Source organism: Solanum lycopersicum, chromosome 4, assembly GCF_036512215.1.
Source record: "Solanum lycopersicum chromosome 4, SLM_r2.1".
Taxonomy (NCBI): Eukaryota; Viridiplantae; Streptophyta; class Magnoliopsida; order Solanales; family Solanaceae; genus Solanum; species Solanum lycopersicum.
Genome location: NC_090803.1, coordinates 50,199,144 through 50,214,624, shown reverse-complemented (window position 1 = coordinate 50,214,624; position 15,481 = coordinate 50,199,144). Strand labels below are relative to the sequence as shown.

General features: G+C 39.2%; 2 protein-coding genes and 1 long non-coding RNA gene across 3 annotated transcripts; all 3 read right to left on the bottom strand.

Annotated features, from left to right (window-relative positions):
- Window positions 1–2,650: 2,650 nt before the first annotated feature.
- Window positions 2,651–3,097, bottom strand: LOC138348155 (uncharacterized). Its single transcript, XM_069296767.1, has one exon. The coding sequence runs from the start codon at window positions 3,095–3,097 to the stop codon at window positions 2,651–2,653; it is 447 nt and encodes a 148-aa protein (XP_069152868.1).
- Window positions 3,098–7,723: 4,626 nt separating this feature from the next.
- LOC138348154 (uncharacterized) lies at window positions 7,724–9,226 on the bottom strand. Its single transcript, XM_069296766.1, has one exon. The coding sequence runs from the start codon at window positions 9,224–9,226 to the stop codon at window positions 7,724–7,726; it is 1,503 nt and encodes a 500-aa protein (XP_069152867.1).
- A 3,832-nt stretch (window positions 9,227–13,058) lies between these two features.
- On the bottom strand, window positions 13,059–15,182 carry LOC138347911 (uncharacterized). The gene is made up of 2 exons (XR_011220472.1): window positions 14,379–15,182; window positions 13,059–13,345 (listed from the first exon to the last, which is right to left on the bottom strand). It is a non-coding gene; the product is annotated as an uncharacterized lncRNA (long non-coding RNA).
- Between the last annotated feature and the right edge of the window lie 299 nt (window positions 15,183–15,481).

The following is a 15,481-nucleotide window of genomic DNA, read 5'->3' as shown; positions in this document are numbered from 1 at the left end:
ATGACCAATAATAATAAAATATGAGTTCTATTTAATAGACAAGAGGTGATAAAAAGCGTATCTGTTTGAGACGTACTGCAAGCCTTGATAGTCTGTAACTTCTTGAAGGATTGAACCCATCTCTGAAGAATGACGTCAAACTCCAATAGATTTGATGCCATAAAGATATAATAATATAGACGAAAATATCTAGTTATAAGGAGAGTCTAAACGTCATTTTAAGGCGGATGAGCCTAAGTGTCGTTTTAAGGCGGACATCCTAAATATCTTATAAAGGCGAACAAAATATCTTATAAACCGGACGAACATAAATGTCCTATGAGGCGGACAAGCCTAAATGTCCCTTTAAGGTGGACGGCCTAAATGTCCTATAAGATGGACAAACCTAAATGTCGTTTTAAGGCGGACGAGCCTAAATGTCCTATTGTAAGGCGGACGAGCTTAGATATCATATTGTAAGGCGGACGAACCTAGATGTCGCATTGTAAGGCGGACGAGCCTAGATGAAGAGACAGAAATTCACAGTGACGAGTTGAATCCGAAGATATCTTCATGGTAGCCTGAATGATAGATGAGTAGCGAAACGATAGTGCGAGTAGCCAAGAATTTTTCAGAGCCTTTGTTTTGAAAACAAGTGAACAGCCGTTCAAACGGCGACTTTGTCTGTAATCTGCATAACTGTAACTTGTAAAAGAGTAATTAGAGCAGAAAAAGCGGTAAATCTAAACATGATGCAATTTACATATTGACCATGAATGTTTGCCTTAAGACCATGCAAAATGACGTCTTAGGCTATGATGTCCAGGGCCATGATATGCAGGGTGTATCCTCAGGTCATGAGAATGTTGTCTGTAGGCCAGGAAAATGACGCCTTTAGACTATGACACCTTCGGATTATGATAGACAGAAATTAAACCCTTAGGCCATGATATGATGTCCGCAGGCCATGAGGATAATGCCTTTAGACTATGATACCTTAGGGACATGGTAAGCATAAAATAAGTCCTCAGGCCATGACATGAAGTCCGCAGGACATGAAAGATGACGCCTTTGGAGGATGACGCCTTTGGAATATAAATAATGAGTAAAGAGAGCGTATCTATTTTTGACATCTGTTGATACTCTTGTGACTTGATTTGATTCGGGCATATGTAAACTTCGAGCACGATGCAATCTTGAGCTTATGCAATCTTCGGGCACAATGCAGTCACAGGCGTAATGCGATGATGCATTTCTTCGGGCACATGCAATATCGAGCACATGCAATGATGCATTTCTTCGGGCACATGCAATATCGAGCACAATGCAATGATGCACTTCTTCGGGCACAATGCAATATCGGTCACATGCAGTATCGAGCATATGTAATGGTGCATTTCTTTGGGCACATAAAATATCGAGCGCATGCAATAATGCAATTCTTCGAGCATAAGTCAATATTGGGCATATGCGATGATGTATTTCCTCGGGCACATGAAATATCGAGCACATGCAATAATGTGTTTCTTCGGGCACATAAAATATCGAGCGCATGCGATAATGCAATTCTTCGAGCATAAGTCAATATTGGGAATATGCGATGATGTATTTCTTCGGGCACATGAAATATCAAGCAGATGCAATAATGTGTTTCTTCGGGCTCATGCAATGTCAAGCACATGAAATGATGCATTTCGGCATTCTCGGGCATAATATAATGATGTAGTTCTTTGATCATAGTGTGATATCAGGCGTAGGTGCAAATGATGCAATATCGGGCATAATGTAATTTGTCAGCACAGTGGTTGCTTGAGCACATACAGTAGCTTGGGCGTCTGCCTTATTGGAAGGATCGAGTGTCATTGTTGGCCTCAAATGTGGTGATGTTGATTGTTGCAGTTGCCTTTGTATATGTACCTGTATTTTCTACATTCAAAGAAAAATAGTTAGTTTAAAGGGGGGGGGAGGTTGATCTGTATCCATGATTTGACGCAGCGTGCTCCTTTGGCTTGCCATCCACACCTCTTCGAGCGTCTGTTTTTTCGTAAAAAGGGGGAAAGGAAAGAAAAAATAATAATAATAAAATAAAAAAAACAAAAAACTTTGAAAGATTTTGAAATTATCATTTAAGAAAAAGCTGATGTCGAATCTTTGACAATGACATAGGTTGAGACTTCACAACGTCTGACTCAAAAGTGGAGCTATCATTTAATCTTCGTTGTAAGCTGACTGCTTGTTGAGAAGAAACTTTTGGTGAAATTTTGAGTAAAATTTTGAGTTTACTCAAAAATTTTGCCCCAGTATGAAGATGTGCCAGGAGAAATCTTGATGGAATTTTTGAGATCCTCTCAACAATTCTGCCCCAGTTATCAATAGAAAAGGGGGAAATGAAAGTTTTATTTATAATAAGACCGAACCCCATAGGAGCCTACGTATCCTCTCTTAAAAGGGAATCAGGTCTGACGTAGTTCCAAATTACAAAAAGCCTGAATCAATCTCTAGATGTAATACTTTTTCACAGAATCTAAATTGATAGGTTTTGGCCAAACTTCTCCATCCATTTCTGCAAGTATGAGGGCTCCGCCTGTCAGTACTCGAGAGACTATGTACGGACCTTGCCAATTTGGTGAAAATTTACCCTTTGCCTCGTCTTGATTTGAAAAAATCCGCTTTAAAACAAGTTGCCCAGGTGAGAAATGTCTGGGTTTAACCTTCTTGTTGAAAGCTCTGGCCATTCTATTCTGATAGAGCTGACCATGACAAATGGCTTTAATTCTTCTTCATCTATTAATGCCAAATTCTCTGCACGCCCTTGTATCCAATCAGCATCACTCAACTTTGCTTCTTGGATGATCCTTAGGGAAGATATCTCTACTTCGGCGGGTATCACAACTTCAGTGCCGTATACTAAGAAGTAAGGTGTAGCCCCTGTGGAAGTTCTGAATGTGGTACGATACCCCACCAATGCGAAAGGTAGCTTTTCCTGCCAGTGTTTGTGATTATCAATCATCTTGCGCAATATTCTTTTGATGTTTTTGTTTGCTGCCTCAACAACCCCATTCATCTGTGGTCTGTATGCTGTAGAGTTTCGATGACTGATCTTGAACTTCTCACACATTGATCTCATCAGGTCACTGTTTAGGTTGGTGCCGTTGTCGGTGATGATTGACTTAGGAATTCCAAACCTACAAATAATGTTGGTTTTGACAAAGTCATCCACAACTTTCTTTGTCACTGATTTATAGGAGGTGGCCTCAACCCACTAGGTGAAATAGTCAATTGCGACAAGAATGAATCTGTGCCCGTTGGATATTGTTGGCTCGATTGGACCAATGACATCCATGCCCCATGCTGCAAACGGCCAAGGTGAACTAGTGACATGGAGTTCGTTGGGAGGTACTCGAATCATATCTGCGTGAGTCTGACATTGATGACATTTCTGGATGTAGCGAATGCAGTCTGTCTCCATAGTTAGCCAATAATATCTTGATCTCAGAATCTTCTTTGCTAATGTAAAACCATTCATGTGAGTGCCACAGGTGCCTGCATGTATCTCTTCGACTAGCCTGCGAGCCTCTCTTGCTTCGACGCATCTTAGCAGCCCCAAATCGGGAGTTCTCCTATAGAGGATTTCCCCACTTAAAAAGAATTGGGTTGCTAACCTTTGAATTGTACGCTTTTGTACACTTGTTGCATCTTCTGCGTGTTCACCACTCTTCAAATATCTTCTAATGTCATCGTACCAGGGCTTTCCATCAGGCTCTTCCTCAACATGGAAACAATAAGTTGGTTGTTCATGTATATGAATGTGAATAGGATCGATGTAATTGTGATCAGGGTGTCGAATCATAGAAGACAGACTTGCTAAGGCGTCTGCAAATTTGTTTTGGACCCTTGGTACATGTCTAAATTCTGTTTTGACAAACCTTTTACATAGCCTATGCACGCACTCCAAATATGGTAACAACTTTTGATTCTTTGTTGCCCAATCACCTCGAACCTGATGGATCAATAGGTCTGAATCCCCTATTATTAGCATTTCCTGGACATCCAAGTCGATCGCCCGTCGGAGACCTAGTATGCAGGCTTCGTATTCGGCCATGTTATTTGAGCAAAGGAATCTGAGTTTTGCTGATACTGGATAATGTTGCCCAGTGGGTGAGATCAAAATAGCCCCGATGCCGCATCCATTCAGATTTTTAGCTCCATCAAAGAACATTCTCCATCCATCCTATTCTTCAGAAATGTCCTCTCCCACAAAAGCCACCTCTTCATCTGGGAAGTAGGTCTTCAGTGGTCTGTAATCATCGTCCACGGGATTTTTTGCCATGTGGTCTGCTAATGCCTGTGCTTTTACTGTGTTTTGCGTGACATACACTATGTCAAACTCGCTCAACAATATCTGCCATTTTGCCAGTTTACCTGTGGGCATGGGCTTTTGAAAGATATACTTCAAAGGATTCATCCTTTAAATCATATAAGTAGTATGCGATGAGAGGCAATGTCGTAACTTTTGGGCAACCTATGTTAGAGCACAACAGGTACGCTCTAGTAGAGAGTATCGGGCTTCGCACGATGTGAACTTCTTGCTCATATAATATATTGCTTGCTCCTTCCTCCCTGTTTCATCGTGTTGTCCCAAGATGCAACTGAAAGCATTATCCAATACTGAAATATACAAAAGTAATGGTCTACCTGACTCTGGTGGAACCAACACAGGAGGATTGGATAGATAGTCTTTGATCTTGTCAAATGCCTGTTGACATTTACTTGTCCATTTCACCGCAACATCCTTTTTTAACAGCTTGAAGATAGGCTCACAGATGACAGTAGACTGAGCAATGAAACGACTAATGTAGTTAAGTCGCCCTAAGAAACTCATTACCTCCTTCTTGCTCTTTGGCGGGGGAAGGTCACGAATGGCTTTGATTTTCAATGGGTTCAATTCTATACCTCGACGACTGACGATGAAACCTAAAAGCTTTCCAACAGGCACACCAAAGACACATTTTGCCGGATTCAGTTTCAGATTGTACTTGCGTAGCCTGGCAATGAATTTCCGTAGGTCCTCAAGATGATTTGAACTTTCCCTTGATTTGATGATGACATCATCCACATAAACTTCAATTGCCTTATGGATCATGTCATGAAACAAAGTAGTCATTGCTCTCATGTATGTAGCCCCAGCGTTCTTTAATCCAAAAGGCATCACCTTGTAGTTATAGACGCCCCACAGCGTGATGAAGGCAGTTTTCTCAGCGTCGTCTTTGTGCATCTCAATTTGATGGTAGCCGGCAAAGCAGTCCACAAATGACTGAGTTTCGTGCTTAGCACAATTGTCAATCAGTATGTGTATGTTTGGCAATGGAAAGTTATCTTTAGGGCTAGCTTTATTGAGATCTCGATAATCCACGCAAACTCTGACCTTGCCATCTTTGTTGGGCACTGGAACGACATTTGCAAGCCAAGTTGGGTATTCTGTCACTTGGAGTATCCCAGCATCTAATTGCTTTGATACTTCTTCTTTGATTTTCAAACTCATCTCGGGCTTGTATTTTCTCAGCTTCTGTTTTACCGAAGGACATGCTGGATCAGTGGGCAGTCGATGGGCTTCGATTGAAGTACTTAGCCCTGTCATGTCTGCGTAGGACCAAGCCAAAATATCCTTATTCTCTATGAGAAACTCGGTATACTCTTTCTTATCTTCTTTTGTCATATGGATGCTTACTCGGGTTTCTTGTATCACCTCTGCATTTCCCAAATTCACCACTTCTGTCTCTACCAAATTTGGATTGGGTTTTTCCTCGAATTCCTCAACCCTTTTGATTAACTCCTCGGGAACCTCATTGTCTTCGACTTCTTCTAAGTCATTAATGTTAAGTTGAGCAGTCTCAATGTATGCCATAGTCTCAGATTCGACATTTTTATAATGAATTTTGCTGGTGATAAAAAAAATAGAAAAAAATTAAATACAAGACAAAAAATGGGGAAAAGAACTTTATTGATAAAGATTTGAAAATTTCATAAGTCCTCATTCGAAAGAAAAACAGGGGACGGGAATTAAAATGTTTATTAAAAACTCTTTTATTTGAATTAAAACTTGATAGAAAAACATCTTCCAAGGCTACCCAGATGCTCGACGAGGTCTGGATGGAGTCGAGGTCCAGTTGTTGACGCTGATCTTTGCTTCCTTGCTTCCACTAGGGCCCCCTTTCTCCTCCTCGTTAATCACGACGTTGCAAATCTTCCCCTCTTCTTTGGTTAGCGATAACCCCTTCAAGTCGTCTGAGATCTCATCAATACTGCCTCCCATGAAACCTGCTGATCGAAATGATTGATACAATGGCGGTATGGGTTTCTTCAATGGATAGTAGTACCCATCTCTAGGTGGTCGCCAATCGAGCCATTCTTCGGTGGTGTACTTATACCCCAAACTAAAAGTGGTGGAATGTCGAACAGGTTGTATAGGTTCGACTATCCCTTGCAATTCAGCCCCCAAACCTTTCCCAAGCTCGAAACCGAACCAGGCCATCATATCTATGATTTTTTGGCTGAACCAAGGTTGCAACTCAATATTACCAACAAGCTCCACTGTATGGTACATTTCACCATCCATATTCTCTCTTCCTTCAATCGTGTATACAGGATGCCCCTTTACTCCATGGACTACAACCTCTTCGTAATCCCATTCAAACTTCAGACATTGGTGAAGAGTAGATCGAACCGCTCTAGCCATATGAATCCATGGACGACCCAATAATAAGTTGTATGATGAAGGGATGTCCAATATTTGGAAAGCTATGGGGAAAGTGACAGGACCAATGAGCATGTCCAAGGTTATATCCCCAATAGTGCCTCTTTGAGAGCCATCAAATGCCCTCACATTCATCTTCCATGTCTGAATTTTTGCACTATCCACGCCCAGCCTCGTCAGTGTGCTTAGAGGGCAAATGTTTAAACCTGAAACTGCATCAACTAATGCTTTGTTTATCACCTTATCCTGGTACTGAACCGAAATGTACAGAGCTTTATTGTGCGTTGTTCCTTCGAGTGGCAGCTCATCTTTGTGAAAAGATATTTTGTAAGCCTCAAAGACCTGCCCTACCATTTGGGATACCTCTCCATGAGTGATGTTAGATGGGACATAAGCTTCACCAAAGATCTTCAAAAGGGCATTTCGATGAGTTTTGAAAAACTGTAGTAACTCCAGAATTGATATTTGGGATGGGGTTTTACTCAACTGCTCAATGACAGAGTATTCATTAGCTTTAACCTTTTTCCAAATACCTTGATCCTCAAGATCTACGACTGGTGCTTTGGATTTGCTAGAACTTCCCTGAACCAAATTTTCAGAAGTGTAAATTCTTCCAGATCTGGTGACCCCTGTTGCAACATTTGTCTCTTCTACATTCATTTCTCTTTTGTTGTAATCCCAAGGTACAACATGCGTATCACATTATATTGGGGAGGATGCCTTATAGACAGTGAACGGTGGTCTGGGTGCAACAACTTCTACTTCAAATGGGGCGAGTCCTTGCACTATTAGTGGTGCTTGGGCAGTGGTAGACATGGCTTCTTCTGTTTCGATGGCCCAGATAGATTCTTCCCAATCCCAGACATCACCAGCTTCCACCATGTTGACTTAATGGTTAGGGAGAGGATTATTCGCAACATTCGGTGTAGGATCCTTCAGTTGGATGGTTTTTGTATCAATCAACATTTGAACCTTATCCTTAAGGGCTCTTCAAATTTCAGTGGTGTGGCCCTTAATCCCAGAATGGTAGGCGCACACCTTGTTAGGGTCGTACCATTTTGCGCGAACATCCACAGGTAATGCAGGAATTGGAGAGACGTACCCAGCCTGTTTCAGTCTCTCATAAAGTTGTGCTATGGGTTCAGCCAAAGGGGTATAGGTTTTTGTAGGTCTTCTTTCATAGGAAGATCTGTTTTGATAATTTGGTGTTTGAGTGGGTGGTGGAGTTTGGAAGTGTGTTGGTTGAACATTATAGATAGGATATGAGGCATGCAAGTATTGAGGAGGAGCGTTTTGGTAATATACTGGCATGGGTTGGGGAGATATAGGGGGTGGAGCTAAGGGATGTTGAGGGTATGGGGTGTGAGGGTATGGGGTGTGAGGGTATGGGGATGGTGGTGGGTTTATTGTTTTGTGCCTCAAAGGGGTCCTAGTTCCATGAGCCATCATTACAGAACCTGTTTTCTTTCGACTCTCTGTCATTCCACCAAATTGCAAAGCCTTGTTGGTTGCTTGTAAAGCCTCCAAGTTGATGATAGTCCCATTATTTATGCCTTCTTCAATTCTTTCGCCTAGTTTGATGATTTCAGCGAAACTCTTTTCAGCCACCAGCATCATTCGGTCATAGTATTGTGGTTCTTGGGCACTGATGAAATAGTCATTCATTTGAGATTCTTCCATAGGGGGTCTGGCCCTAGCCGCCTCAGACCTCCATCTTATGGCATATTCTCTGAAGGATTCACTTGGTTTCTTCTTCAGATTTTGAATGTAAAACCAATCAGGTGCGTTTTCAATATTAAAACCAAACCTATTCATGAAGTCAGTTGCCATATCAACCCATTTTATCCATTTCCGCGAGTCTTGCTCAATGTACCATGATAGGGCCTCCCCAGTAAGACTCCTCATGAACAGCTTCATGAGTATCCTCTCATCTCTCCCCACCCCTACAAGTTTGTCATGATACATTCGTAGGTGGGCTTTGGGATCCCCAATGCCATTGAACGTCTCAAGTTTTGGGAGCTTGTACCCCTCGGGCAGTTCTACATCAGAATGCATGCACAGATCCTCATAGCTCAATCCTCCCAACTTCTTGTTTCCTTCAGCATGCTGTACCTTGTTGGTCAAGTTGTCCAATCTCTTAGTCAAGGTTTTTATTAGGATTTCTTTTTGATGGGACTCTGATTCATGGAGGTCATGGATCAGAGGGGCAGTTTCAACGTATATGGGATTGGGATTGTTGTTCCCAAGAGTATACGGGATATTTGCGTTTGGGGTTGTTTCTGGGAAGGTTGGTTTGGTATGTTGGTAATAGTGGTGAAATGGAACTTGGGTATTTTGGGCGTGGGGTGATGGAAATGTATTTGGACGAGTGGGTTCAGGTGGGGACATATGGATTGGAGGATTGTTTGGCATGGCTGTTTGGTTAGGAGGATTGTCGATGTTTTCTCCAAATTGAGTTCCAAGATAGATAGACAACTTGGCCAAATCACGCATGTGGGCTACCTCTTCTTCCAGTTGCGAAATCTTGCGCTCAAGTCTTAGGACAAGATTATTTTGAAGTTATCCTCCCTCAGAAGCTTCTACCCAAGGACATATCAACCTTGGGAAATGGGAAAACAATAGAATCAAAAGAAAAGAGTTAGGGGTTAGGATAATATCAACACGTTGTTTTGAGATAAATGCCCTAAATGCATGGAACCTCATTGAGCCAGAGGTAGGCCTAAGCAACACGTAAGTGATGCATGATAATTAATTCAAGCCTTATTTGCCAATTTGGAGTTTAGAGTTAGACAATAAAACACTTTCGATTATTAAAATAATTTCTATTTATTAAATCAATCTAAAGATAACTAAAGGGATAGGGATAACATATGGGAAATAAAGAGAGAGAAAAAATAAAAATAAAAACTTTAATTATGCTGCTCTGCAATGTTAGGCACAATCTACTTCCTCATTTCTGGGGTTATATCATAATCGGTGTTGAGGAGGTTGCCAGCCCATCTTCTCTCTTTTTCATCGCCAAAACCAGGAAGACCTCCTTCACTCAAATCTCTATACTCTGCATCCTCTAAAAGCCATACATAATAGTTATCACATTCTTCCATCTTCGCAGTATGGTGTTCAATTGCGGTAATTCTGACCCAAAGTCATATCCATAGTGGCTCATGTGGGATCGCAGAGGTATCATTTGGATATGTTCGAATTGTCGAAAGACTCTAAGTGACGCGTATGGATGCACACCATTCAAACCGATAAGCTCAATGAAGTAAAGTTCATTTCCTCTTATGATGGCACGTCGTGGCTTCAACCAATAATACTTCCATTGGATTTCAACGGCTGAGCGCTCCTTTAGGTATGTGAACCAGTCCTCCGTTCCCACAGGGGAGATAAAATGTTTCATCCTTAGGGGATGGTTGATAATTTTGTTCCCCATAGTCCCTCTAACAATGTCTACTTTATTAGCACTTTCGTAGAAATGTTCGACGGCCCAAAGTTGCAGCAGAAAGTTGCACCCCTCGAAGTATCTTTTGCCTTTGGTGCATGCAGTCAAAGCTCTTAGAATTTCTGCAAGTATCATGGGGACCAAGGTCTTCCCACCTCGAGCCAACATACGAACCACATAACACAAGCCGGTGTGGATCTTTCCTCCTTCTCTAGGAAAAAGCAATGAGCCTAATAGGGCGACGACGAATGCATTAAGACGATAGCTTTCCCATTTCGCAGAAGAGCAAGCAAATTCTCTATGAAAATTTTTATGACCTTCCTCATCCCCAAAGCGTGAATATAAGAACCCTAAATCCTTTTTTCAGACAAAGTATATTTGGATTATGACACATTCCCATTTGCTTCAGAAAGGATCTTGGGCTTGGCTTATGTGGCACAATCATTTCTAGCTCTTTGTATGCGAGACCCATGAATCCTCCAACTTCTTCGATTGTTGGGGTTAGCTCAAAATCCTTGAACTTGAAGACTAACTTCTCAGTGTCCCAGAATTTCAATAATGTCTTGATTAAGTGACGATCTGACTCTACGGAGATCAAAGCAGTGAGGCCGCCTAACAATTCATTTGCTTCTAACTCTCGATTTTTTTGAATATCCTTCCACCAAGTCTTCAAAATGGGATTAACTTTGACCACCATTTGCGTGTTGAGAAAGTGAGGGTGAGCCATGACTCTGTAAACAAAGTAACAAATGACTTCTAAACTCCATTTTGGCAATGTTGGCTTGATTTAATTATTATGATCACGTTGACACATAAATATGCAATTTGTCTAAGGGTGTTGGGGCCCTTTAGACGAGAGGCTGGCTACTAATTATATGGATTGACGCCAAGGTTCAAATCTCCTAGGGCTTATGCAGCATGTATGACTTAACCAGGACTTCTAAGAGTTGATTTGACACGGACTTGAAAGGGATTCAATGCGAGAGGCTCGTGGCTTCGCGGTAGTAAAAATATCCACTACGTCCAGGCATATGCCGACTCTCTATAATGGATATTTGAATAAGATTGGAGTAGTTGTGAGAAGTGCAAAGGCACAACATCACGAGAACAAAAATAAAAAAAAGGAAGAGGTCCCAATTAGGGGAAGTATGAGCGGGATGCCAATTATCAAAGCAATAAACATTTAGCATTTAAATTGGAAAGCAGTAACATATAGGCAGCTTATAAACAATAAATAAATAAATAAATAAGCATGAATAAATAAAATTAAATATATAAAGATATGAAAACTGCACAAATAAAGCAGGAGGATACGAGACTAAACATGTAAGCAAATAAGGGGAAAGGAAAGAGGTGAAACATGATAATAAAAAATTAAGGAAAAGGGAAAGGGTGGAACATGGAGAGAAGACAATAAATAAGGATACAAAATAAGCTAAACATGGAAAGCACCTAAAAAATAGTGAAATGACAAAAATAAAGTAAACCCCACATAAATAAGCAGTTAACACGTAATGATAAGAACCTAATATCCCGCGCAGAGTCGCCATTCTATCGCACCCCATTTTCGCAGAAAATGGGTTTTGTGCACGACCTAACAACTCTTTTGGGATTTTGATTTTGGAGTCGCCACCTAAATAATTAAGGCGCGTTAGGGCACCTATCTAACCTAACTAAGTCTAACTAAGGTCAACGAGACAGAGAATTAGGGTAAGGGTTCAAATTACCTCGACGGGAAGGTGTTAGGCATCCCTCGAGGTCCACAAGTGTGGGTCCCGGTCGTATCTCTTGCAATCTATGTGGGGGTTACAATTAGCAAAACAAAGTCACTTCATTTAATAGTTTATTTAATCTTGCTAAGTGATAACAAATACAAATTAATTAATACTATTTTTCATTAATTTAAGCATGCAAGGCTAGGTGATAGCAATAAATAAACAATCAAGTTTTATTTATATTTAAGCGTGTGAGACTATGCTATAAACAAAATTTTGTAAATATTTAAAATGTGAGAAAGTAAGGTTTTGAAAATTGAGCAAGTTTTGAATATGAATTTTTTTTAAAAATGTTTGTTTCTTTATAAGGATGATACCACGATATTGTTGATCGCGCTCCTCCACCATAGAAACTATTTTGATTTGAGGTCGGTCTAAAAAATAGTTTATGTTTTTGAAAAAAATGATTTAAAAGATTTAGTTTACACGTAGGCACATAAACATTTACATATAAATGCACATAATTTCTTTTGAAATCCATAGGTAGGTGGTACTTCCGTGGACGCGTCGGGTTTAAAAAATTGGAACTAGACCTCGTAGTTCCTTTGACTTTCCCACTAACGATAGGTTAGGAGATAGTGCTTATAATTTATTTTTTCAAATATAAACAATGTCATAATCAATCCAAAGTTTTAAAGAAAGATTGAATAATGACTTTTTAAAGAAAATTATGTTGCAATGTTTTGATATGAAATATTTTTAAATCCAAGTAATTTGCTAAATGCATGAAATGATTCTAATTTAGTATTATTAAAAAAAAATATTGCATCATGAATGCGGAAGACAAATAAGATTACTAATGATATTAACCAATTTTGGAGGAAGGGCAAAAATATGCACAAACAAATTTTATTTTTACGGATATGTTAAAAGTTGTTTTCAAGCCTATAGACATGAATTTCTAGGTGTTTAAAAGAAGGAGTAACACATATGCATGCTTTTGTGAATCTAAATGATATGAACAAATTAATCCTTATTCTACATGACAAGATGATGCTAAAAGTTATAACATTGTTAAAACACCTAATCAGCCTACTAAATTATTATGATTTTATTTTAACATTAAAAATTAATGGAATCTAGTTTATTATTTTTAGACTTATTAACAAAGCATCAAACAATTGATTGGATTATAACACCTACAAACAATAATTCTAGGTGGTTAAAGACAAACCTATAGGCATGATTTCTAAAAATTTATAATGAACAAGTAGGCATATAAATCCCCCTCCCCTAGACGACCCCCCAAATAAATTTATATATATGATCTTTAGAGTTACAATTGTTACAACATTCGAATAAATAAAATAGGAGAAAAATAAAATATATATACATTCAAATAAACAAATAAATCTTTCTTCAATTAATCTTCAACTTGAACTTCAAGTTTGAAACCTGTCAAAGTAATCAAATAACTACACAAGTAATCGCACTTATTAGTCAAGGTGACACAATATGCAATTGTTTAATGACAAATTCTACATATATAAAAAAAAACAGACAATAGCTTACACAAATGTGTGAATGTAAAGATAGTGTAAATGTTAAGAATACTAACCGGTTAAGCAAAAACAAATTGATTCACCTTTTACTCGAACAAAGTAGCAAAATAGCAAAGAAGAACACTTGAATATTTACCGGAATATTAATGTATTGTTAGAGTAGCAAGAGAGCAATGAGAGAAGAGAGAGTGATGAGAGAAATTTTTTTTGATTGAGAGTGAATGAGTGTCAGTTGATGATGGGAGGGGTCTTATTTATATAGCAAGGAGGGGGAAACAAATAAGGAAAATAAATATTTCAAGGAATCAATTAAATATAAATTGTTTTCCTTATTATAAAAGAGGCCCAAATCAAAAAAATTTAAAATAAATTATTACCATAATACAAACAAGTAAGCAATCAGTATGTTTATTCTTAAGGAAAAATAGATCAATTAGACTTATTTTCCTTAACTAGTAGAGAGTAAAATCAGTACAATCCTTTTACCTTAATTAAATATCACTTTTCTAAAAATATAACAACTAAGAATATGAAGTCAATCAAGGTAACAATAAAATAATCAATTAAAGTGACAATAATATTTAAAAAGATATAAGAAATCTGCAACTACTATTGAAAATTACAAGACTTACCATGACAAATAATAATCAAAGTGAAACCAATATACACTTAGCATGTCAATACCCAAATCACATTTAGCAGACTTACAGGAACTGATTATCATACAATATCGTTTTCAACATGGCAAAAACACATGTACTTTGCAAATTTTCAAAAGAAAATCAACAAGAACAGTCCATAAGATCAAGCAAATCACAATATATTTTCATACTCATAACAAAATATTTTTGAAAACATGCAGAACATTAGGAAAATTAAACATCTAAATGAATAATAATTAAAAAAAAACTAAAACAGAAACTAACCCAGACAAATATGTCGAGATCCATCTCAAACAAAAGCTCCAGCACTTCATGTGATGTTGCTGATTGCCATTGTTGTCGCCACTGGTTAAAGCTGTTGTTTGTCTTGTGTTGCTAGCCGGAGCAACTATTGTTGTCTCGCTAGGCATGCTGCTGGCCGCCTTCCTCGCTCTCTGGAGTTGCTGGCTGCTGCTACCTGCAAAGAGAAGAGGAAAGGGAAGAGGAGAGACGGGAGGAGAAGAGAGGGGAAGAGGAGAGAAAGAGGGAGAAGGGGGACGACGGGAGAAGGAGAATGAGGAGGAACAGAGGAGGCGGGAAGAGGGGAAAGAAAACGAGAGAGGAGTAGAGGGGAAGACTGGTCGGCGGCGGCTAGCTGTTGTCGCTGCTGCTGGTGGCACTGGTGTCGGAGTTGTTGCCTTCGCCGGAGCTCTCGACGGTCGCTGCTGCTGGTGGGGTTCGCCAGAAAAGAGAGGAGAGAAAAGAAGGGCGAGGTGGAGGCAAGGAGGAGGAGCGGCGGCTGGGAACCGAGGGTGGAGCATCGCCACCTCTGGCGTTCGCCGAGAAAATTGGAGAGGATAGGTTGGGGGCTGAATTTTGGAGAGAGAGGGAGAGAGTGGCGGCTTGGAGAAGGGGGGAGGGAGGAAGAGAATGAATTAAAATTTTAGGTTTTAGGTTCTTTTGGTGTTGAATAAAAAGAATGGGAGATTTGATCACAACCGTCGGTTTAGATAGAGATGAAGGGTTAGGATTCGATCTGGGATTTATTAATTAAAATGGACGGATGAGATCAAAAGATCAAGTCTTGAAATTAGATGAGTTAGATACGGAATGGCTAAAATTGCAATTAAAATTTGCTAGCATTGAAAGGAAGAGATGGCTATGATTGTAATAAAATTTTAATTGGAGTGGCTAGAATTGAAAGAAATTAGAATAAAATATGCTAGAACTTAGATAATTTCTAAAATATTTTGTATAATTGAAAATCATTTAAATTTTAAAACATTTGAAATTTATTAATAATTTTAAAAATATAATAATATTTACAATAATTTTATAAAGTATGTGATAATAAAATATATAATTTTGAGAAAAAATCGACTAAAACT

Excerpts from the sequence above, each read along its gene's own strand:
- LOC138348154 (XM_069296766.1), bottom strand. The coding sequence starts at position 9,226 with ATGCGTGATTTGGCCAAGTTGTCTATCTATCTTGGAACTCAATTTGGA.
- LOC138348155 (XM_069296767.1), bottom strand. The coding sequence starts at position 3,097 with ATGTGTGAGAAGTTCAAGATCAGTCATCGAAACTCTACAGCATACAGA.